The sequence below is a fragment of the Mauremys reevesii genome, linkage group 3 (assembly GCF_016161935.1).
Source record: "Mauremys reevesii isolate NIE-2019 linkage group 3, ASM1616193v1, whole genome shotgun sequence".
Taxonomy (NCBI): domain Eukaryota; kingdom Metazoa; phylum Chordata; order Testudines; family Geoemydidae; genus Mauremys; species Mauremys reevesii.
In genome coordinates, this window is record NC_052625.1 from 100,754,351 (window position 1) to 100,779,424 (window position 25,074).

Genomic DNA, 25,074 nt, shown 5'->3' on the forward strand with positions numbered 1-25,074 from the left:
ACTTCTAGCACAAAATTTTACTGCCCTTCCATATTAATACAGACACACACACTTTTAAACCTATACTATACATTCAAGATAGGTCGCTTTTGGAAGAATTAGAGTTTCAGTAGAAGAGACGATTTCATTGTGTAATTTTTTTTAGAGCATCTATTCTATTCATAGGGAAATGGGCATGGAAAGTACTCTCAAAAAGAAAAAGATTTCTATCAACTTGGTGTGAACTAGTCTCCCCTTTTCCCTAATCTGGTTGCATTTCAAGAGGAAACAAAGCTTACCTACCTTGTACTTTTTATTTATTTATTAAATATATAACCTTGCAGGATTCTCACTTCTTGGCCTCACTAGAACAAGTCAGGCTGAACTCTCAAAAGGCAGCAACAATGGGCTAGACCATAAACCATGCCCCGTACTGGTGATCACATACAATCTCTGGGCTGTAAACATCATCCTTGGAACTTTTCAGTCAGCTTGTTATGTTATTGGGAAGCATTGCTTTCCTGCAACCCCACCCCCTGAAATAAGTTAGCCAATCATAATAAAATGACCAAAAAGATTAATTACTCAACACAAACAAAGATAGGCCACCATCTTAAAGTTCCCTTAGAAACTTGGGTGAGAGAGCAAAAGTCATGCAAGAGGTTATCTTCAGAGTTGAAGAATTACATGCCAAGTAGTTTCCTTCTACTCTAAAGATACCAGCTGGTAGGATTCTAACTCCTGGAGATAAAAAAAAAATGTAAAGGCAAAAATGAAACTATAACTAGCAGTAAAGAAGAAAAAGGGTAATAGCAACAACATATACAAGAAGGTTTTTTCTTCATATAAAATATCTCTTCAAAACATCAAGCTCGTCAAGCCTGAGAGCCTGTTGAAAACAAAATTTCAAAAGCATAGCCAACTAAAGGGACATCTCTTAAGAAACATATCAAGGAGGTGGAGAGTTTGGGCTGCCCTGCTTCAGAAATAGGTTCTGCAGGAGAGAGACCAGAACAGGATTCCTCTGTAGGGGCTGAATTAAAGCAGTATTGCTTTGTAAATATGTGGTGCAGGGTTGAAGTGGCTGGCCTGCATGCATCTGAAACAGAAATAAGTAAAGACAGAGAGGAAGTTGCTCTAAGGTTAATTAAGCCAATATGTTTTTCCAGCTTCAAGCTAGGTCAATCACAGATATCTTAGTGATAGATATCAAACAAAGCAATACATTGGGTGGACTTTGTGTGAGGTATTTAGCCTGCTCCATTAGAATGGAAGGAACTTTTAATATTATGGACCTAGAGAAGGGCTTTGCCAGGGCATGTGAATATGAGAAAAATATTGTCCTGCCAATATGCTCAATAAGGTGGAGCTCCATCACTACTTTGAAGATGATTCTGCAGCACCAACTTATCCTCGTAAAGCTTGGTCTAGGAGGATCAGTTACTAGAGTCTGAAGTTCATGCACTCTGCAAGCTCAAGTCTCTGCCACAAGGAAACTGTTTTAAAAGGAACAACGTAATTTGTCAGGACAATATTAACGTTTCATCACACAGGAGGCATTTTAATTGGAAAGGGTGGTAAAATGTGTCAAGCCCTGGGCCCCTGCATGAACCTGATGATGAGAGGCTGTGGAAGCACTGATCTACCTTTGACCAAGGAGCGGTAAGTCAAAGCAGCTACCCAACAAATTTAGATGGAGCTAGACTTTAGATTAGACTCAGACAAGTGAAGAAGGTTGTTCAAGCAGTTTCTGCACTACAGTGTGAATAGGCTGCATTTGGAAATCTACTCCCTAAAGAAGATTGTACCTGGTCTGCTACCAGGCCACTGAGGCCGGAATAGCATACTGTGTCATACTAATGGGATGTGAAAGGCCACGTGTTGTATGCTTCAAGGTCCACTGCAGCTGCGTCACAAGGCCAAACATTTGCAGCATCATCCAAGATGCGACTTGCTGGCTCTTGCATATTTTTACCGCCAGACAAGCAGTCCCAGATCCTGCCAATCTATTTTAAATATTTCAAGTTAAATGACATATTTATGATCACTTTCTTTGACATTTTAATTAGCCATCATTTTGGATGAATTTGTTAATTTAGAAATAGTTATATCTTGTGACTGGGAGAAGACTGGATGATAAAATGAATAGAATAAACTTCTCCTTAGTAATTCTCTTCTTGCAAAATGACCAGTACTCTTGTTTTGAAAGCATGTAGGACTAGTGATATTTTGTTCTTATGGTTCTGTAGGCTAGGAGTTAAGGATTTTTGACAGAGTATATTTACCTTAATCTTATATTAAGAAGTCCTTGAAGAAGCATCTGCCTCACACTATAGAGTCCTAGAAGGACTCATGAGAACTGTTTGGCTGTATGTTATATTATAGGCAGGGCTGGTTGCCTGACACTTTCCATTATAAAACACTATTTTCAGTTGCTTGTATTAGTGGTTCTTAACTTTTCCAGACTACTGTACCCCTTTCAGGAGACTGATTGGTCTTGCGTACCTCAAGTTTCACCTCACTTAAAAACTACCTGCTTACAAAAATCAGGCATAAAAATACAAAAATCGCCACAGCACTTTTTAAGATGAATTCATTGGAATATAAATATCATGCTTAAATTTCAGTGTCATATTTGAGCTGGTTTTTCATTTGTGAGCCTTGTCTGAAGCCCAAGCACCAGGTGGTGGGGCTGAAGCATGTAACTTAGCTTCGCGAGGCCCTCTGTGGTATGGGGCCCCCAGGCAATTGCCGTGCTTACCACCCACACTGATCTAGATTAATTGAATACCCCCTGGAAGAACACATACCCTTGGCTGAGGAACCACTGACTTATATCTTTGCCAGATTTTAACCATTTCAGCTGAAATTTTCTATGCCAAGTGTCTGCCTCAGGCCATGTGTGGTTTTTTTGTTTGTTTGTTTTGTTTTTAGTTCAGCCAAAATGGTTCAACAGTTTCTGAGAATGGGCTAAGGGAAAATGTATTCTTTTCCCATGTTAAAATAGTCTGGCAGCCATCTCTGAGTATGTCTATACTGGAGCTGGACGTGTAATTTCCAGCGCGGGCAGACATACCATGCAAGTTCTGATGGAGCTAGTGCTAAAAACAGTAGTGGAGTAGTGGAGCCATGGAACTAGCATGGGTATGTATAGCTGAGATGGAAATTACACCTCCAGATCCACTGTAGATGTACCCTTTGAGATACTCTAGTGCCTAGCACAGAGTTTAGAACAATAGGCCCCACTCTTTGTTGGCCTTTATGTACTCCTGTAATAAACATTATTAATAATTATTAAAAATCTATCCCAAATCAGCCAACTTTAAAAATTTGTGTCACATGCTTAGCAGAGACTTGCTAGACCTTTGCATTGAGCAGGACTTTCCCCACAACTGTATCTTGAGCTGCTGATGGCTGGGTCATACCCTGGGTCAGGGCACCAGAATTGAAAGCAGGGAGCCTGTCTCTCTTGTGCGCTCAGTGCTCCTCCTGCAGGGCCCAGGCAGATGGATGGAGTTTCCTGATTTGAATGCTGAGGAGGGCAAGGGCCAGATCCGGGAGAGGGTAAATGTGGTCAGTAGATTGGGACAAGGAGCCTAGGGGAGGGGAAGAGTAGAACTGTAGGATAGTGGGAGTAAGGAAACTGGGATTGGGAGAAGAGACTGGGGCTATCTAGGCAAGAAGACTGGAAGTGGGGGTATGAGAACTGGGGCTGGGAGTCCTTGAGGAAAAAAAGAAAGGGATTGGGAGTGACATAACGCATACATACACAGGGGAGTAAATTAAAGCAACAAGAGCAACCTTAATTCTGGCATTTCCTAACTTGAGTTGACTTTGCAACCTTAATAATCTTTTTTTGGCATTTTTTTTTTCTTTTCTGTGCAATAACTTTCGACAGATAAATAGTCCATGTTTCATGTTGTGCAGCAGGTCAGACTAGACTATCATACTGGTCCCTTCTGACCTGAAAGTCTATGATTCTATGCCTCTATGACAAGCACTGTTGGGAAGAAAGTAATTCCTGAGAATATTAAAGCAATAAAATAAAATAAAATAAAAAAATCAATACATAAATGAACAAACTGAGGGGGGGGGGGGGGGATGGAGGAGTAAAATACACCAAAACAAGGGATAGGAATAAGGAAGAGCAGGTTTTGGCTTTCAAATATGTAATGTTTTTACACAAGTTTTGTAACAAATCATAAAATCAGTAAAGTAAACTATGAATTTCAGACGTGAACACTTAAATAATGCAAGTTTATATTTTATAGAGGAGTTTAGCTATGTTATGTTAGCAATTAATCTAAACTATAGCTTGAACCTAATTCATATAGGAATAAATTTCAAGTTCAATGTTATCCAGCTGCCAAACTACCCCCACTCCCAAGACGTTACCATTCCTACAGGTTTATCGTCATCATTGAATATATTTTTTTTGCTTTTTTCTGTGGATTGAGGAAACAGGGTGCATTGGGGTGGGGACAGCGTAGGAGGCGTCAGGGAACTATAATTTATCTTTTTTTAATGTTTAAATCATGATTAAATAGATCTTACCTAAAAGTCATAATATGTCCATTGGCACAGAAACATGCAAGGCAGCTACTATTACTCAATGCCACTATATCTCCACGAAGAACAAAAGAAGTCTCTGTTATGTTTTGTTTATGAATACAGTTCTGTGATGGCAGTGAGATAACTTTTGCTTGCTTTTCAGAACAGATCACTGCATATTGGTTTTCACTGATTTCCTGAGAAGAGGAGGAGGGGGACACTGAGACAGGCCGCCGTTTTTTCAATTTGTCCTTTTCATCTTTGTCTTCAGAAACATTGTGTTCTCTCCACGGTTCATATGCTGGTGGAACTATAGATCCTGTGGTGTCCAGAAAAGCCATTCTCAGGATTGCCCCTTTTAGCCTCAAAATGGTTCCTAGGATATAGAATTTGACATGATAGCTAAAATAATTCTCCTGAATTGTCTTCCAAACTACATACTAATTGTCTTTGAAAAAAAATTTAAACATAAAAGAGATCCTTCCAAACAAAACCTTCAGATTTGTCTTCTGCCTCTTCAACAGTAAAACTCAAATTGGCCAAAATGTTAGTTAATTTAATTTAAAAAACAAAAACAAAAACATTTAAACTTGTGCTTAAGACCATCCCTATTCAGGAAAGCATTTAAGCATGGACTTAAGTTTAAGTGTGTGGATATGTCCCATTGACTACAATGGAAATTAAGCATATACTTGAAATTAAGCACCTCAACCTTCCTAAACAGGGATGTTTTCCTGAATCAGAGAGACTGACAAGGAAATGCTAAGAAACAGCTGAGGCTTTTAAAGGAGGACCAAGCTGGAACCCATGTCTTTTAAACTTAGATGTTAAAAACAAACAGCTTTCACTCTTTTCCTCACAGGCATTAATGCTTTCCTAAACACAGCATCAATAAATTGTACTGTGTGTTTAATACCATCTATGATGAATACTATTAACTGTCAGAAGTGTCAACCTGTGTTTCCTTCTTTGAATTAGACATGTTTAGGCATAAGCGAGCAGGCTCTCTTGCATCTTCCCTCGTTGGCTTTGTACTAGTGATAAGGGGATTACAAAATAAGGTCTGTTTAGCAGGGAAGAGGATTTTCACTCACCATTGTTATTAACTGAATTGCTGTCTCCTGCATGTGGTAAAACTGAGACATCCTTGTGCTGTGCTGCTTCTTTTGTCTAAGGTCATTTTTATTTACATATAGCTAGATACATTTTGATTTGCCATCTACAGAGGAAAGCTTTCTTAGGTCAAAATTCTCCTCTTTGATCCACACTGCAGATCTAGTGACTGATGTATTCAATCTACAGCCTGGTCTATATTACAAAATTTTACATTGCTGAATATGGTTGCCAACAATCATGTTAGCTGACCAGCAGATGAATGCAATGTAGCAGTCAACACAGGTCAGCCACGTTCAGCATTGCACATGATAAACCATATTTACCCCTAACATTCTTGTTGGCAGAAGTCCTCAGGCACATCTGTGTGTAGCTACCATTAAATCAACTGGATTTCTATAGAGAAAGGACTATGTAAACCTGAAATTGTATGATAGCATATGGTGTTATAGGATAAGTGTTGCCTGTGTACCTATATGATGGGGTATGTTGTCGGATAAAGACCAAAAGAACATATGCCAGGGGGTGTCCAGAGAGACAGAAGTTCAGACTCCTGGACAGAAGTTGCAACCCGACTGCTCCTTCATAACTTTGGGGTTCTGAATTTGAAGCGTGGTGAGTTGGCTTGTGATGTGGGAGAGAGCAAGATTACAGAGGCGGCCAGGGAGCAAGACTGATCAGGAAGGGGAGCACTGCCAGGCTCTTATAAAATTAGGTATACCTTCTGGGAGTAAGTAGTATAATGGTTACTGAAAGCTATTGTTATGTTATGTTTACTCAGATTAAATATAAAATTTTTGTTTTTTCCAACCTGTAAATCGAAGGCATAATCAATCAGGATTTTTTTGAAGAGATCTAGAGGGCCCTTGAAATAGAGGTAAGAAAAGCAGTCAGCCCAGATATTCAGAGGCAAGTGTTCTGAGAGGACGCTGAGACAGACAAAAGGGCTATTCTAGTGACCCTAAGACACTGGTGTTGAACAAGGTGTGCGCCCAGGTGGGGGAGCAGGCCATGATAGTTTCTGTGCATTGGGGAAAGGCAGAATATTAGAGCTGAAATCTGCCACATGGGTCTGAAAGAAGAATGTTGTCCTTAGCACATAGTACCAGCCAGTCCAATCTACGTAGTCATAATCAACTTTTATTCTTTTTTGTAGTGGGAAAATCTAATATGAACTTCATGAGATCTTGATGAATAAAAAGATTGTGGCATCTAACAATATTCTTCTCTTGCTATCTCCCTCTAGTTATACTGTTAACACTGTGTGCGTTGCAGTAAGGCTACTCAAATGTCATTCTTTCTACACAAACAGTAGTCCATTTACCTGATATTCCTATACCACGTTGTAAACTTGCAGTTCAGACTTAACTGATTTGCAAAATTGCTAATCAGGTTCTCTCTAATGCACAAGTGACACAGCAACTTTCTAGAATATCAAAACACTACACTGTCCTGACCTAAACAGTGAGCACTGTATAATTATTTATGGAATTACAGACGCTCCCCGGGTTACGCAAGATCCGATTTACGCAAATTCGCACTTATAGAAAAAGTTCCATAAGCCAGAAATAGGATTTTTGAGTTGCAGAAATTTTTGTATAATGTACGGGTATATGGTTCCAACTTATGCAAATCTGAGGTACACAAGGCTTTCCAGAACAGAACGATCGTGGAAGTCGGGGGGCGTCTGTATTACATAATTGAGAAAAAAAAAAACCACATTAAAAACCCCTCAAAAATAATAATGCAGAATACCAGCTATGTTATGCAGCAAATCTCCTGTCTTGTACGTACCACTGGGAGAAACAATTACTGGCTGAATTAGTCTTTGTTCTCCTCCTGGGGGTAGGTTCAGTACAATGACTAGCACCGTACCCAGAGTAGTCCCGACCCATACACATGGAGAAAGTGACGTATCTGCTTTCCGTGTGAAAGTCTCACAGAAATGAAGAGCAGAAATTGCTTCTCGGGATTCCTTATCGATGCTAGTTACACTGGAACTCCGGGATCGACTGAAGGAGTTGTCTCTGACATCTGAAACAAGTTTACATTAATTAAAAAGCATTGCAAAATACAGCATAAAGTTTCAAAATAAACTATAGTTAGGATTTTTTAGCATATTTTGTAAAGATAGTTTTTTAAAAAAATCAAGCATGTAGTAACTTTCACTTCATAGATTACTTCCTTTTGCTAAATATTTCCCTAATTACATTTCCTCTCCTGCCCACTGACCCCATTTTCCATGCTGTATTCTAATTGCAACAATCTCTTCAACTGCAGAGTACACCACTATATAATTGTTCAAGATGGTCATTGTGTGTGTTCATCTTTTGCGTGGGACAAAAGACAGCAGTCATTTATCAAACAGTATAAGCCTTTTATTATCTTACTAAGAGACAAACGTCTCAGTTTAAGCTTGTAAAGGGACCCACATACTATGGCGATAAATAGCTTATCATGTTCTCCGACTTTAGGAGATTGATGGAAGAAAGGCTCATTGGCTATTCACATAAGCCTGAACTTCTGACATAGGTCACTTAAAAAAACCTAAGGATCTTTGGTGCTGATGTTCAAAAAACAAAGAAATTGGGTAGCTGAAGAGTTTCTTCTGGAGTGCTATAGAAAGTGACATTGATAAGCTTTTCCTGCAGTCATCCCTGGACTAAAAGAAGGTTGAGCACAAAGTAGCTCCATGAAGGGGAATTCAAATCATAAGCACAAAATATTTTTGTTATAATTTCATTCAAATTTACTGTGCAACTCCTTAAAAATAGGATATTATAATAGAAATGTTACCAACATCTGTGTCTGCATGTTATCAGCTGCACACATTGCAAATACCAGAGGGGTCAACATTTTTGGAGATTCTCTTTTGTACTCAAGCATCAATGTGATTTTTAAATTCCTGACAAGTCACTCTCTTTCAGCTTGCATCTCCTAATGCTTTTACTAAAAGGCAAACCAAGTTTATCACTAAAAATATGGTGTAATTTACACTATGGCTTTGTTTAGGCCTAGATTATGCTGGTTTCAAGCCCTCACTGGTGCATAGATACAATTGGCAACTCTATGCACAAGCAGGATTGAGGTTTAACCAACAGAATTTGCTTATACTATTCATAAAGGCATTACTGCACAGCATAATGTGCCATTTCATTAATGGGCTACATTGTTTTCCCCACTGAAAAGTTACTCCTTGGTAACTGGGCTTTTTTTGAAAAGTTACTACTTTCTGCATTATAGTAAGAAAATATGGTAGTCAGATAGCCAGTGAAAATAATGTGTAATGCACTATGAATCATTTGTTCTGCTAACTTCAGCTACTGATCATAGCACCCTCTTCAAAAAGATGCTTCTTCAGATTTTAATATTTACCAGGGAAGAAAACAAATCCAAGGGTTTTCCCATTTAAATACCTGTAACACCCAAATTAATAATTTGTAGACATGATTAGCTACAGATTATTTTTTTCTGTCATTAAAAGAATCTTTGAAAATCAGGAAAATTAGGTTAAAAGCCATCAGAATTTTTTTTAATAGAAGTGCCTTCATTATACTGTCTCCAAGTGAGCTGCATATTGAAGATAAAATTGAATTGACCCATTACCAGTAACTCACTGAAATGGGGGGTTGCAAATAATTTCTTGAATTCTGTCCCTTTGACTTTTGATTTGCATGTACCTTTCTTGTGTGCATTATATAAGAATTCTCCAGTTTCTTTTTCTGAGCAAAATAGGATTGTTGTGACAGATATAAAATTAAACCTATATTTGTGGATTTAACATTCAAGTAAGATGTAACAATGTGCTGAAAAAATATGCTTATTTTAAGATGATTTAATTATGCAATGGAATGATCATTTGTGTTTCTAAACTTTAATATGCAAGCTGTACAACTAGAATGTTTACTGTGAAATTACTGTACTATGTCTCAAGACACAAAATCCTAAAATAACATTTTCTTATAATGGTTATACATCAACTTAGCTCTATACATTAGCTTTAAACATGTTAGTAGCCTGGCTGTAGTCAACTACAAGTGTAACTGTTTGCAGAATGGGATCTTAATTAAAATCTCCTGTGAGGTCTGTAAAACTTCCTTTCCCATTTTTCCCCATGTTACGGGGTTCCAAACAGACAAAACATTTTTTCTGGTAATAGTCCTCTTGTAATATTCCTGACATCACAAGGTAACTGACATAAGAATTACAGCAGCCTCAAAAATTTCAAATAAAAATTTAACAACTACGCACAAATCTGTGTGCTGACATTAGGATGACAATGACTGAGATTTACATGTCTATTTAAACACAAATTTAGGATCCTTACTTTATGGAAATTTACTCTTCCTATAAAACACAGTTGCAATATGGGTCAACCTTTATTTTTGAACTTACCTAAATCAGGCTTTAGCTCAGTTGGCAAACTTAACTTTCTGGACATCTTTGCTGAAAAATAAAATATATCTTTAAAAGAAATATGATAGTGCTGGCCTTTTTATTAACAAATTGCCATTTTCCAAATGTTTAATACATCACAATTTATTACATCCAATTTCAGTACTAAGCAATTAATCCAAATTCTGTACGATTGAAACCTTGTGTTAAGTAGTGTTTCCACTAGAGTTGAGCCTGACTCAAAATCCCCACATCCAAAATCCCATTAATTTTTGGGGAGGAAAAAACTGAAATTCAGACTCACATTTTTAAGCTTATGCCATCCTTAAGATCTTGCCTGAAACTTGACAAAACCCATGGATTTTGTTTGCATTTTTGGCTTTGTTCAAACAACAAGGAAAACCTAAAAGTAGTCCTAAAGAAATGCCCTTTTAGAAAGTTCTTTAAATTACTTCAGTTGTTAAGATGCTTTTCTAACCAGCCAGCTCTGGCCTTTTTGCCGCCCCAAGCAAAAAAAAAAAAAAAAAGTGAGGCAGGGCCACCGGAGCAGCAAAGGAAGGGGGGAGGGTGGGACAAAAAAAAAAAACCAGCACGGCTTGAGTGGCAAAGCGGGGGGTGGGGGAGGGGACAACGGCGCAGCCGGCAAAGCAGGGGAAAAAAAACAAACCAAAAAACCCTACAGGGCGGCCAGAGCCAGGGTGCAGGGGGACTCCCTGTGCTGAAGAGTGCGCGCCTGGTCTAGTGGAGGGGAGGGTGAGGGAGCAGGGGGAGAGAGAGAAGGGGGGCGGCCAGCGCTTCAGCAGAATGCTCACCACGTGGTCCCTCCCGCCAGGCCGCCTGCCGGGAGGGTTCCGCGCCGCTCTGATCGGTGGGGAGGGAAGGACGCGGGCTGCCCTGCGGAGTTTGCTGCAGGGCGCTCCCCTCCTCTGCCCCCTACAGGGCGGCCAGAGCAGCGGGAAAAAAAAAGCGGCCACGACGCCCTAGGTTTGGGCGGAATGCCGCCCCATAGAATCTGCTGCCCCAAGCAGGAGCTTGCTCAGCTGGTGCCTGGAGCTGGTCCTGTTTCTAACTCAAGCATAGCTAACATCTAGGATCCAGCCGTGGGTTACCTTGCAGAAGACAAGATACCAGTAGCTTTTTTAAAAAGTTTTTTTTATATTAAAAAAGCAAGCCTCATTAAAAATCTATTTCTGGAACAATTAGGTTGATATTGCTAGATGTCACAGTGAGTGGTGCACTACCAATACGTAGACAGAAAATTGCTCTTTTTATTGTCACTGAAACATTGCAAAATTAAGATACTAGGAATGTAAAACGAAGTAATAAAAAGGTGCAACCATTTGTGACAGCCGAACTGTCCAATTCCTCAACTTGTCTCAAATTCTGACAGTCAATCACACACATTGTCTTCATATGTAACAATTTAAAAGCCTACAGCTGTAAAGACTGTAAAACCTTAAACACAACACAGAGCAACTAAGCCTGCAGTTCCATACACAGTAAATAAATCTCTCTTCACAAAAAAAGTTTCTTCTAAAGAAATAAGACAACCATTAATTCTCTCTCATCACCACAAGCAACACAACTGATAGATTTTTAAAACAACTCATTTAGGGATTCATAGAGCTACATAACAAAACCTGATTTTTATACTATAATTGTTCTAATATTGTTCATAATGATCAGCCTTGTAATAATGAAGTGAAATTAACAACATGGTGAAATTTTATTTATAGAAAACAGTGATTACATACAGACTATTTATAAAGCAAGTATACAACTAAAATACTAAATAACTAACTGCTACTAGAACAATTAATCATCACACTTTTGTCTTTCTTATCATCAGAAAGGTGCTGTGTCTTAGGCACAGGACTGGAACTCAGGAGATCTGGATTTAATTCCCAGCTTCATGTGTTACCTTTGGTAACTCACTTAAGGCTTGTCTGCACTAGCTGGCATGTAAATTCTAATACACACTAGCATGTCATGCACTAACTGGCACGTGTGTACCCTGCTGGTGGGGGCTAAAAGTTTTAGTGTGCATTAATGTGTGTACTGGGGAACTTTTAGTGCATGTCAGTAGGGTCCACATGGACCAGTTAGTGCACATCATGCTATCGCACATTACAATTTATACTCCAGTTACTGCAGACTACGCAGATAGACAGACTCTTCCCCCTCAATTCCCCGACTTCCCTTTGCTGAAAAACAGCTCATTCTCACTTGTCATCTTTGTTGAAATTAAATAAGTGTTCATTTTTTGCACCCACACCGATGATGCATGTGTGAGCTCCGTACTCTTGCAGGGTACAATACCACTCAGTCTTACCCCCCTGAATTTTCTTTCCATACAAAAAGTCTCAGGATTTAACAATTTAAGTATATTCTTGTATAAGTCCCAATTATCACCACTCTGAGCTCCAAATCATCCAATTATCTGGATGTTTTTGTTTCCATCAGTCACATTATCAAAATTTTGAATATTTTTCTTGCTTTTGTTCTCCCTACACCATTTTTTTAATTCTCAAATTATCTTTTTATTGGCTAAGAGATCTGAAATAAAAGTACATTGAGGCAATTGTTTCACCCATGTTGCAAAATAAATCTAACTCAAATCTCATGAATCTATTCTCTGAAATATTAGTTAATTGTAGGTTTGTAATCAGAGACTTCTTTCCTGGTATACTTATATACCCTATTAATCAGAATTTTATTTTTAAAAACAAAAGCAAATTATAGCCAGAAAACTACAGTAAAGAAGTGTTTTTCAGCTTTTCTCATCCTTTAGGCTGCATAAATTACTCCTTCTCTTTGGTCAAAGGCAATTCAATTTAACTTCTTCAAAGACATGAAAATCTTCACACATGGGAGTTGTGGACTTTCCATAACAGAAACCCAGAAATTCTGGAAAACATCTGCCACAAGAGGAGTGGTGTTATGTATTCTGTCCCTCATTGACTCAGTAGGGATAATATTTCCCTATCTGAAGAGATGTTTAAAATACTCAGATACTACTATGAAACAGGCCATATAAACACAGAGATAGACACTCCCTCCCCTTCTTCCCCCGACTTCCCTTTGCTGCAAAAGAGCTCATTCTAACTTGTCTTCTTCAGCTAAACAGAAAACATTTGGTCTATGTATCTTAACTCCTTTTTGTACATATTATATCATATGCATAGTATGAGATTTGTTGTGCAGAGGAGTCCCCTCTAAGATCGTCTGCATTAGGGTATTTTATAAAAAATGCTCTATTGGCTGTAACACAGTATACCTTAAGAAAACCTTCCGTGGCTGGGTAAATTTTGATCATTATTTAAAAATGCAGAATAGCAGATTTAACTAATTCAGCAGTAAAAGCTCTAAAGGTCACATGAGATGTATGTGCACTGTTGTGTAGTAGCAAATATTACCATGCGTCACTGCATATGTGGTTGTTTTGAGCAGTGGTCAAAGTATTTCCTATAGTATAGTTTGTAGAAGTACTAGTAAACCATGTTAAGTATTTGGGCTCCACCTGGATAAATGGAGCTATATAAATATAAGAGCATTATAAATATTCCATAGAATCAAAGAAGATCAGGGTTGGAAGATACCTCAGGAGGTTATTTAGTCCAACCCCCTGCTCAAAGTGGGACCAACCCCAACTAAATCATTCCAGCCAAGGCTTTGTCAAGCCAGGCCTTAAAAGTCTCTAAGGATGGAGACTCCACCACCACCCTAGGTAACCCATTCCAGTGCTTCACCACCCTCCTAGTGAAATAGTGTTTCCTAATATCCAACCTAGACCTCCCCCACTGCAACTCGAGACTGTTGCTCCATACTTAGCTTTTCATACAATTAAAATGAAAGTTTGGCTATAATAATGAGCCTACAGAAAGGGATATTGTATGTGCTTTGGTGTCTGAGTCATGTTCATTCCTGAAGAGTCCTGGGAGCGTTACTAAAATAATCAAAAGACTAGATAACTAGAATACATCTGGTAAATTTGGAATGGTGACTTTGTGACTCCAGTTTATTTTATATTCTTTGTGCTAACACTGCACTTGGTTGTTGAAAAAATCTTGCCTAAAACACACTAGATTTTTCTTGATCCTGTAACAAACCAAGAATTCTGACTCTGACATCAATTTGTTGCTATAGATATGAATCTGTAGGAATAAAGAAGCTTTATATAAGCACATATCTTCAATAAAGTGATTAAAAGGAGAAAGATTTGTTTTAAGTAGAGCTGTTGATTAATTGCAGTTAACTCATGCGATTAACTCAAAAAATTAATTGTGATTAATCCCACTGTTAAACAATAGAATACCAATTGAAATTAAATATTTTTGATGTTTTTCTGAATTTTCAAATATATTGATTTCTATTACAACACAGAATACAAAGTTACAGTGCTCACTTTATATTATGATTTATTACAAATATTTGCACTGTAAAAATGATAAAACAAATAGTATTTTTCAATTCACCTCATACAAGTACTGAAGTGCAATCTCTTTATCGTGGAAGTGTAACTTACAAATGTTGCTCTGTGTTACATAACTGCACTAAAAAAACAACAATGTAAAACTTTAGAGAGCCTACAAGTCCACTCAGTCCTACTTCTTGTTCAGCCAATCGCTAAGACCAACAAGTTTGTTTACATTTACCGGAGATAATGCTGCCTGCTTCTTATTTACAATGTCACCTGAAAGCGATAACACGCGTTCACATGGCACTTTTGTAGCCAGCGTTTCAAGGTATTTACGTGCCAGATATGCTAAACATTCGTATGCTCCTTCATGCTTTGGCCACCATTCCAGAGGACATGCTTCCATGCTGATGATGCTTGTTAAAAAATAACGTTAAATAAATCTGTGGCTGAACTCCTTAGAGGAGAATAGTATGTCTCCCGTTCTGTTTTACCCACATGCTGCCATATAGTTAATGTTACAGCAGTCTCGGATGATGACCCAGCACATGCTCATTTTCAGAACAATTTCACAGCAGATTTGACAAAACAACAAAGAAGGTACCAATGTGAGATTTCTATAATAGCTACAGGACTCAGCCCAAGATTTAAGAATCTGAAGTTCCATCCAAAATCTGAGAGAGAGGAGGTGGAGAGCATGCTTTCAGAAATCTTGAAACGGCAACACTCCGATGTGGAAAATACCAAACCCGAACCACCAAAAAGAAAATCAATCTTCTGCTGGTAACATCTGACTCAGATGAGGAAAATGAACATGTATTGGTCTGCTCTGCTTTGGATCGTTATCAAGCAGAACCCATCATCAACATGGATGCATGTCCTCTGGAATGGTGATTGAAGTATGAATCTTTAGTGCATCTGTCATGTAAATATCTTGCAACACCAGCTAAAACAGTGCTATGTGAACACCTGTTCTCACTTTCAGGTGACATTGTAAACAAGAAGCGGGCAACATTATCTCCTGAAATTGAACCAAACTTGTTTGTCTGAGCAATTGGCTGCAGTAGGACTGAGTGGACTCGTAAGCTTAAAAGTTTTACATTGTTTTATTTTTCAATGCAGTTATTTTTTGTACATAATTCTACATTTCTAAGTTCAACTTTCATGATAAAAAGATTCCACTACAGTACTTGTATTAGGTGAATTGAAAAATACTATTTCTTCTGTTTTTTTTACAGTGCAAATATTTGTAATCAAAAGTAAATATAAAGTGTGCACTGTACACTTGGTAATCTGTGATACAACTGAAATCAATATATTTGAAAATATAAAAAACATCCACAAATATTTAAATAAATGGTATTCTATTATTAACAGCACGATTAATCACAATTAAGTTTTTTAATCACTTGACAGCCCTAGTTTTAAGATTTAGACATATACAAGTTTCCTTTAGGGAGACAGTTCCTTATGGTCCTGTCACCGGAATAGTATTTAGTTAGGTGGGACCTAGATTTTCAATTATCCTTTCATGAGTGACATCTGACATCTCCTTACCCTTAATTGCTGCTATGATGGCAGCATGCAACTGAACACAAGGACAAGATTAATATCTTCCTCTGAAAATAATACTTTGCAAATCAGAGCAATGGGAAGTGTGGGTACTTTCACCTTATCTAATAACCAAGAGTAGCCTCTCTAGTGGGATAAATCTGCAACAGGTTGGGGCCAAACAATTCCAGAAGCTTATTTCTGAACTCTGCAGTTCATTGTATTGCCACACAAGGAACCCTATCATGCCACAAGACAAGTCCCATCTGATTATACATTTGATAAACTGAAATGATTTGTTTTACAATAGATAAATAAAATTGGTAACAATAGATGGCACACGTTTTACAAAATATCCCAATCCCTATTCAATTGATCACAATTCATTTTGAAACAATGACGTGATAAAACACGCAATTATTACTGTCAAATAATGACAAGACAGTGGCATTCTGCAATATGACACAGAAAAGAAAGAGATTAAAGTAGCACCATAAGCTCACAAAACAGCCATGCAACATAAACATGCCACATACAATGTACAGTAAACGGCAATGCAAAACAGTATTTTTGTTTTCACCAACTTCAAATGGTCACTCCTTAATACATTTCAAATTGAACATTACACAACAATCCTATTCATAGCAGCAACATGAGAACCATGAAGATGGGCATTTTCTAATGCTTCTAGATAGATGTCCTACTAATAATGTATTTTAATAGGAGCCCAGTGAATCTATCTACTCACAACCCTAGTAAATAATTATGAGTGAGATGACAAAATTTTCAAAATCTTCTATGATGTATACAATTTATTAAACTGATAGCAGAAATTTCAGTTACAATGTGGAGTTCATGGACTGACTATGTGTCAAGCTAAGATTTTGTCATGGATATTTTTAGGAAAAGCCAGGCACAAGAAAAATTCTCAGAAGCCAATGACCTGTCCCTGACTCTTCCTAAAAATATCCATGATACAATGGGAAGGGACTGGGCAGCTGCAGGGTGGCTGGGAGCTCTGGGCTCCAGTGGCAGAAGGGAGCCTCAGGGTCCCCCTGCCTCCTCCCCAGTGGTGGGGAGCTGCAGGGGTCCTCCTGCCCCCCATGGCGATGGCTGGGGAGCTGCCTCGGTACCTCCACTGCCTGCGGTGGCTGGGAGCTTTGGGGCTGGCTGCCTCAGGCGGTGGGGATACCTCACAGCTCCCTGCAGCTGTGGGAGGTGGAATGACCCTGCAGCTCCCAGCCACTGGGGCTGGGGACACAGAGGTCTTTGGAAGTCCCAGATTCTGTGACTTCTGCATCCTTTGTGACAAAATTGTAGCTTTAATTAATGCATATATTATACATAGTTAACATCAGTCTCAACTTAACTCTGCACATCACTTTCTTCCTGAAAGATGCAATTCTTTCAAACTTGTTCTAGAAAGTTATTTGAGCTGTGAAGCAAATTCAAGACACTATTCTATTCCTTTAGAAAGAAAAAAAAAGACTTTAGGCTGGAATAGATGTCTATAATTCTGTATAATTATCACTGATTTGTTTTATTAATATAATAATGCTGCAATATAGTGACAACACAGTAGAAATTACAACATCAGAGCCAAATTAAACAGCTCAGACAGCCTGGTCAACAATTAACATAACTAAAGGCAATTTTTTGCATAATATAGGTCATTTTTTTAAAATACGGAAAAGAACACTCCTTTTGGAACACTTAAGAAAAAAACAAATTTACCTCTTTACCAGGCAAAGATAACATGTAAAATGTCAGGTACAGTTTTGCAAGCTTTGTCAGATTACTCTACCATTGTGTTATAAAACTGACTTTCTACACCATTCTTATTTCAGTCCCGGGATGTTCAGAAAGGAGAGAACCTGTTACATCTGATGCTTTTATTATTGTGGCCAGCTCACCAATGAGGATTGGGACAAAAATACATCCTCTTTCCACCTTCCTGATGTCTCTAGTATAGAGTCTTTTTATTAGATTGAGAGGCCTTTCTTACTTTGTCCCTTCACAGCCTCCTCACATCAACATTCCTACAACTCTGAATTTTGAGTGCTATATTTTTCCCTTTAGTTGCTGCACTGTCATTACTTGTTGGCCTCCCTTTGTTCCATTCAGGTGCAGAAAAAGTGAGTTGCCAAAGGTCAAACAATAAATCAGAGCCAGTAAAAATCCAATTATCTCAATTCCTAGTCTTATATCTTATTCAGCAAATTCTGCTGTTCATAGATTACTCAGAAAATACCTCTATGATGGAGGTAATGGCACAAACTACAGATTCTTGTGCACAGAGGGTTCAACCTTTTTGGTGCTTAGCACTCACAATTAAGATAGGTAGGGTCCCAGATAGACACGGTACCTATTAAACTACAATAGCTAGTAATTTGCCGGCCAGGAAGCATTAGAATTCCTCACCAGCCACTTTTGTCTCTGCAGTACTATGTAGATCAGGGGTCGGCAACCTTTCAGAAGTGGTGTGCCAAGTCTTCATTTATTCACTCTAATTTAAGGCTTTGCGTGCCAATAATACATTTTAACCTTTTTAGAAGGTCTCCTTCTATAAGTCTATAATATATAACTAAACTATAGGTGTATGTAAAGTAAATAAGGTTTCAGAATGTTTAAGAAGTTTCATTTAAAATTAAATTAAAATGCAGAACCCCTGGACTGGTGGCCAGGACCTGGGCAGTGTGAATGCCACTGAAAATCAGCTCATGTGCGGCCTTCGGCACCCGTGCCATAGGTTGCCTACCCCTGATGTAGATATTACTTCATGAAAGAGGTCCAGAAAAGATCATAAATATGATAGCTAGGTACCAAAATCCTATGGTGGAAGTTGGACATGTCATTCTGGATTGTCACTTTCAAACTTACTTTCACTCATTGTCTCAACAATTTCTTTATCTTTGGTAGATTATTACTATGCTATTAGTTATTCTTTCTATAAAGTATTCTTATATTCTAAAGACATTATAGGTATACCAAACAATGTTGTTATATAACACAACACAGATTAAATCTTTTGAATAAAATATCTCCAAAGGAATATAAACTAAATCTTATTGCTACCATACAATGCAGATAAAACAAATAAAAACCTTAAGGTACTAATGCTGAAATAATACATTAGAAAAATGAAAAGACCTTTTCCCAGAATACACCAAATACTCATTTGCCATATTTCCCTATTGACCATGTGTTAGGTTATCAATCCATCATATTTCCATTCTGATCATAAAAGGGTTCAATTCATAGCGTGCATTCAACATAATTCAAACCATTTTTGTCAATTAATATGCAACTTTTATTTAAAAGAATGTATAGACTGACGACTTGTCATATTATGTCTGGACAGCATATACCGCTCTGGGTTATAGTATTGATAACGAGGATAGGTTTATATAACTATCGTTTATTTTTATGTTGAAGGAAAATGCACTACTACCACTATCTTGAAAACTTATAGGGGAAACTAGGGCTTATGGATATGGGTGTAACATTTAGAAGGAAATAAATCAGCAACAGTTTCTAAAGTATACTGCACCACAACAAATGTAATATTATGTTGCAACATGCATAGACTGAACCCTTCTAATATTTCAGAATAAAGTAGAACCTCTTCTCCCAAATAAATAGGAAGGTGCACATCATATAAATTAAAAGTATTAAAACACCGTTTCTCCTTGATTTTGTTAATCATTGTGCACAATATTTAGCACAGAAGCAGCCCAAAGGATTACCATTTAGCACAGGGAAAGACAGATTAACTAAATAATTCAATGCAATTTGAATTTTTTTGCTGTTGGGTTAGTGTTGCATAGAGTAAGGCACTAGATTAGGAAGAAAGCAGAATTTTTCTAGCTCCTACCTATATCATTGGCTACCATCTTGGAAAATTTTCTGCCTTTGGTCTTCACTGTAAATAATATTTTAACAAAAAATGTCAAAAACTATAAATGTACTAAAAGGATGAATGAACAAAAGAAATAATGCTGTAAAAAATACTGTACCCTTTTCTATAAAATTATTCATTTTTTTATCATCATCATCAGAATTGTTTGGAGAACCAGAACCTATATGAGTGAAGACAGAATGAAACAGACATGCAAAATGGACATTCACAAAACAAGATACATGTACAATACTGATTTGACAGAAAGACAATGCATTATATTTCAAAAGACTTATGAGACATAACATACTGTCACACTGACTTCACAACTAAGATACATCAAAGTACTGATCAAAGATCAGTGAAGCTCTCTGTTATGTGATGGCACTATAAATGCCAAACTGTTTGCAATAAAGGAGTGTACACAAAAATAAGCAGGTAGTCTGAAGCAAAATGAGTTCTTAGTGCAAGACACCACCACCACAACACAGTGCATCTGGGTTAGAGACATTTCTTTTATGTAATATAAACATTTTAATATGTGGACACCTAGTATGTTGGTCTGTAAATAAGAAGAGGACAAAGAATTTATCCACATTTTGATCTAAAGAGCAAATGCAATATGGAGCATCGTTACGTCTCTAAAATAAGAAATCTGTTTAGAGTAGCAATTTTATTCTGCAAACAACTCCTATCCCAACACCACAATAGAGTACTTAATTCTGCAAGCAGTGGTTCTAAAGACCACTAATGGTGAATGGGCTACAATTTGTGAACCACTGTTTTAGGGAGATTTAACTTGGTGGCCTTTTTTAATCTTATTAAAATGCCAAACACAACAGGTTTTTAATACCTCTAAAAAAATCACCAATAAAAAGGACAGAAAGTGTTACATAAAATAGTAAGAAAATAATACCCTTGTATCTGAGCATGGCACTTTGTATATGCTATGCAACTTTATCCAGGGCACTGGATGAGGGGAACAAATTTTAAAGCTTTTATAATCTCTTTGTTTTGGTTTTCATTTTATTTCTGCTGTAATTTAGTTTTTTGTCTCCCAAAGCTAGAGGATGCTCTGCCAACTAGCAAGGGCATGGAGCCTTTTCTATAGCTGTCAATCTGTGTAACTACTCAGTGGAGGAAGTTAGAGTGTAACTGATGTTGCAGCTCTGTTCATTTGGAAGATTGAAATTGTCACCATTCATGCTGTAGCTTCAGTTGCCCTAGGATGTCTCAGACTGTCAGTCCCAAACACTGATCTTCCAGACTGTTGTACAACCAGTCTCCTAATCAAGTTCTAGTTGAGCATTATTTTATAAAAGTAAGTTCCAAAACCATATTCACTGATTTTTAAAAAAATGCAAAGCATAATTTTGTAATTAACTTCATTAAATTTGGATATTAGCCCATAGCTAGTCTCTCCCTAACTAGAGAAATTCCAACCACTGAAATCTGCCTTCTCCTATTCTCTGCAGCTTTAGTCCACCAGTGTCTGAGGGCTTGGCTACACTCGAAACTTCAAAGCGCTGCCGTGGCAGCGCTTTGAAGTGCGAGTGTGGTCGCAGCACCAGCACTGGGAGAGAGCTCTCCCAGCACTGCAGGTACTCCACCTCCCCGTGGGGATTAGGTTACAGCACTGGGAGCCGCACTCCTAGCGCTGGGGCACTGTTTACACTGTCGCTTTACAGCGCTGTAACTTGCTGCGCTCAGGGGGTGTTTTTTCACACCCCTGAGCGAGAAACTTGCAGCGCTGTAAAGCGCCAGTGTAGCCAAGGCCTCATCCTCTAATTTCTCCTGGTGCTCCTAAATTCTGACAATATCCACTCCCCACCTTCTCAGTATCTCATGGCTCCTCCCCAGTCTTGTTGACCTCTCTAAAGCCTTGTCTACACTACTGCGGTAAGTATACCTAAGTTACGCTACTCCAACTAGGTGAATAATGTAGTTGCAGTTGACGTAGCTTAGGTCGACTTACTGCGGTGTCTACACCACGCTGAGTTGACAGGAGACGCTCTCCCATTGATTTAACTTAATCTTCTTGTTCCAGTGGGGTACCGGAGAGTGCTCTGCAGTCAATTTAGGGAGTCTTCACTAGACTCACTAAATTGACCCCTTCTAAATCGATCGCAGCAACGTCGCTCCCTGGTAAGTGCAAACATGGCCTTAGAGTCCCTCTGTGAAGCCAACAACTTCGTATCTCAGCCCCATAGAAAATGGAGAAATGGGATCTATTACTGCAAATTAATTTTTAAGTTATCTTGAGAAGCCCACTTCTGAATTTTAATCTAATTCAAGACAAAACGTACCCAGGATTTTTTTTTTTTTTTTTGGTTACTCACCCAGTAGAGTGTTTTAAATTTCTGCACTATGCATGCATACCCTTTGGTTCTTCTATGGCAGAATGCAAGTTATTTAAATAAATTCACTGTACCTGATCTCAAATTCAGATTGAAAAATTTGATGGGGAGTGGAAGAGGGAAAAGATTATGTTAAATGAATTTACTGAAATTTTTGAATTTCAAATTTAAGTACAGTGTTGAATCCAGTGTTTGGTTTTTTTTTTCTCAAAGTCTTTGAAGACTGGTGATAATCTGGAAACGCTGATCAAAAAACCTACCCTATTTCTTTTCTTCTTTATCACCTTCCCAGTCTTCTTCCTTTCTTTGTTTTTCAAGTTTTCCTTCATAAGGAAAGTTAGTTTAAGCTTCTTTATATTCCTTCCACCTGCGATGTCTAAATAAAGATTTTTCTGGGGCCCATGATACCTGACTTTCACAAAAGATGCTAATCCTTGCAGGATGAATATTTTTTGGGTGTCTCCTTTCTTATTTCTCTACCTTTCCTTTCTTCCCCATATGTTCCCCATGCTTGTTTCTCATTGCTTGCCCTCTCTTCATCCATGAAATGTCTCCTCTTTCCACTCTTCCGATTGACAGTCTTTTCTTGTGAACCACACTCATTTACACCTAAAATTGCTCTTTTGAAAAAAAACCAGTTACCTATCTTTTCGTAACTGTTGTTCTTTGAGATATGTTGTTCACATCCATTACACATTAGGTATGCGCGCGCCACGTGACGGATGTCGGAAACTTTTTCCCTGAGCAGCTCCTGTCGTGGCGACAGGGGGGCCCTGCCAGAGTGGCGCCTCATGCAGGTGCACATATACCGCTGCCGACCTGACCCCCCCCTTCGGTTTCTTCTTGCTGGAGACTCCGATAGAGGGGAAGGAGAGTGGGAAGTGTAATGGACGTGAACAACACATCTAGAAGAAAAATAGTTATGAAAAGGTAGGTAACCATTTTTTCCTCTTTGGGTACGTCCACACTACCCACCGGATCGGTGGGTAGTGATCGATCCATCAGGGATCGATTTATTGCGTCTCATCTAGACGCGATAAAATCGATCCCGAACACACTACCCGTCGACTCCGGAACTCCACCAAGGTGAGAGGCGGAAGCGGAGTGAACAGGTGAGCTGCGGCCATCGATCCCGCGCTGTGAGAATGGGAGGTAAGTTGAACTAAGATACGTTGCCTTCAGCTACGTTATTCTCGTAGCTGAAGTTTTGTATCTTACATCGACAACCCCCCGCCCCAGCGTAGACCAGGCCTTCAAGTGATTGTTCACATCCATTACACATTAGGTGACTCACAAGCTTACCATAGGAGGTGGGTAGGAGTCATGGAACAATTGATTGAAGCACAGCCCTGCCGACCGCTGCGTCCTCTCTGGCCTGTTGGACTGCGTAGTGGGCTTTGAATGTGTGCACCGACGACCAAGTGGCTGCTTTACAGATCTCCTGGAGTGGAACCTGCGCCAGGAAAGCTGCTGAGGACGCTTGAGCCATAGTCAAGTGAGCTGTGATTGCTGGGGCCGGCACCTTGGCGAAATCATAGCACAGGCGGATGCAATCCACAATCCATGATGATATCCGCTGCACCAAGACAGGGAGTCCTTTCATTCTCTCCGCAATGGCAACGAACAACTGTGTTGACTTGTGGAAGAGTCTAGTTTACTCCAGATAGAACGCCAGGGCCCTACAGACATCCAGAGTATGTAGGCTACGGTGACTCGGGTCCATGTGTGGTTTAGGAAAGAACACTGGCAAACAAATGTCCTGTCCCATATGAGATTGCGATACTACTTTAGGGAAGAATTTAGAGTGTGGCCTGAATTGCACTTTGTCCTTATAAAAAACTGTATAAGGGGGCTCCAAGGTGAGGGCCCTCAACTTAGACACCCTCCTTGCAGATGCCACCTTCCAGGAGAAGTGAGTGAAAAAGCAAGAGGCTAGGGGCCCAAAAGGGGGTCCCATGAGCTTGGTCAGGATCAGGTTAAGATTCCACGGAGGGACCGGAGGGCGTGAGTAGGGAAACACCCTCTGCAGCCCTTGAGAAACCGGGCTACCATGGGCTTGGAAAACACAGAATGCCCCAACTCCCCCGGGTGGAATGCCGAAATGGCACCCAGATGTACTCTAATCGAGGAGGGTGCAAGACCTTGATGTTTAAGGTGCAGCAGGTATTCCAGGATAATCGGAACGGAGGCCTGAAGCGGCCGTATATGCTTTGGTTCACACCAGCAGGAGAACGTCTTCCACTTAGTGAGGTATGCCGCCCTAGTGGAAGGTTTCCTAGTGCCAAGGAGAATTTGTCACACCTGAAGAGAGCACTGGCTCTCCATTGCGTTGAACCACAGAGTTTCCACACCATGAGATGCAGAGACCGCAGGTTTGGGTGGAACAGGCACCCGTGGTCCAGCGTGATGAGATCTTGGTGCCGGGGCAGGGCAATCGGGTCGGCCATTGACAGCTCCAGCAAAAGTCGTAAACCAATGTTGGCGGGGTCTAGCTGGGGCGATGAGGATCATTACCGCCTTGTCTCTGCAAACTTTGAGGAGAACTCTGTGGATGAGCGGGAGCGCTGGAAAGGCATACTTCAGGCTCCCATTCCAAGGGATTGTGAAGGCATCTGTGACTGAGCCCGGACTGTGGTTTTGGAAAGAGCAAAACTGCGGGCATTGACAGTTGTCCCTGGTGGACAAAAGGTCTATTTGGTGAAATCCTCACTTATGGAAGATCGATTGCAAGACATCCAGTCTCATCAACCATTCGTGCACGCAGTACGACCTGTTCAGGCAGTCTGTCAGCTCGTTCCGGTCCCCCGGGAGGT

At 39.3% G+C, this 25,074-nt stretch overlaps 1 protein-coding gene across 14 annotated transcripts in view; it reads right to left on the bottom strand.

The window, feature by feature from the left end:
* The window catches only part of STXBP5 (syntaxin binding protein 5), a 193,745-nt gene that overhangs the window by 17,107 nt on the left and 151,564 nt on the right, over positions 1-25,074 (bottom strand). For 10 of the 14 annotated variants that reach the window (XM_039529651.1, XM_039529652.1, XM_039529656.1 and 7 more), the window contains 5 exons: positions 20,023-20,085; positions 19,881-19,928; positions 10,039-10,089; positions 7,438-7,677; positions 4,534-4,906 (listed from right to left, as the gene is read on the bottom strand). In XM_039529651.1, coding sequence (XP_039385585.1) covers positions 4,534-4,906; positions 7,438-7,677; positions 10,039-10,089; positions 19,881-19,928; positions 20,023-20,085 — 775 coding nt within the window. The remainder of the gene's footprint in view (positions 1-4,533; positions 4,907-7,437; positions 7,678-10,038; positions 10,090-19,880; positions 19,929-20,022; positions 20,086-25,074) is intronic. The other 4 variants (XM_039529655.1, XM_039529653.1, XM_039529650.1 and 1 more) reach the window with 2 other exon arrangements.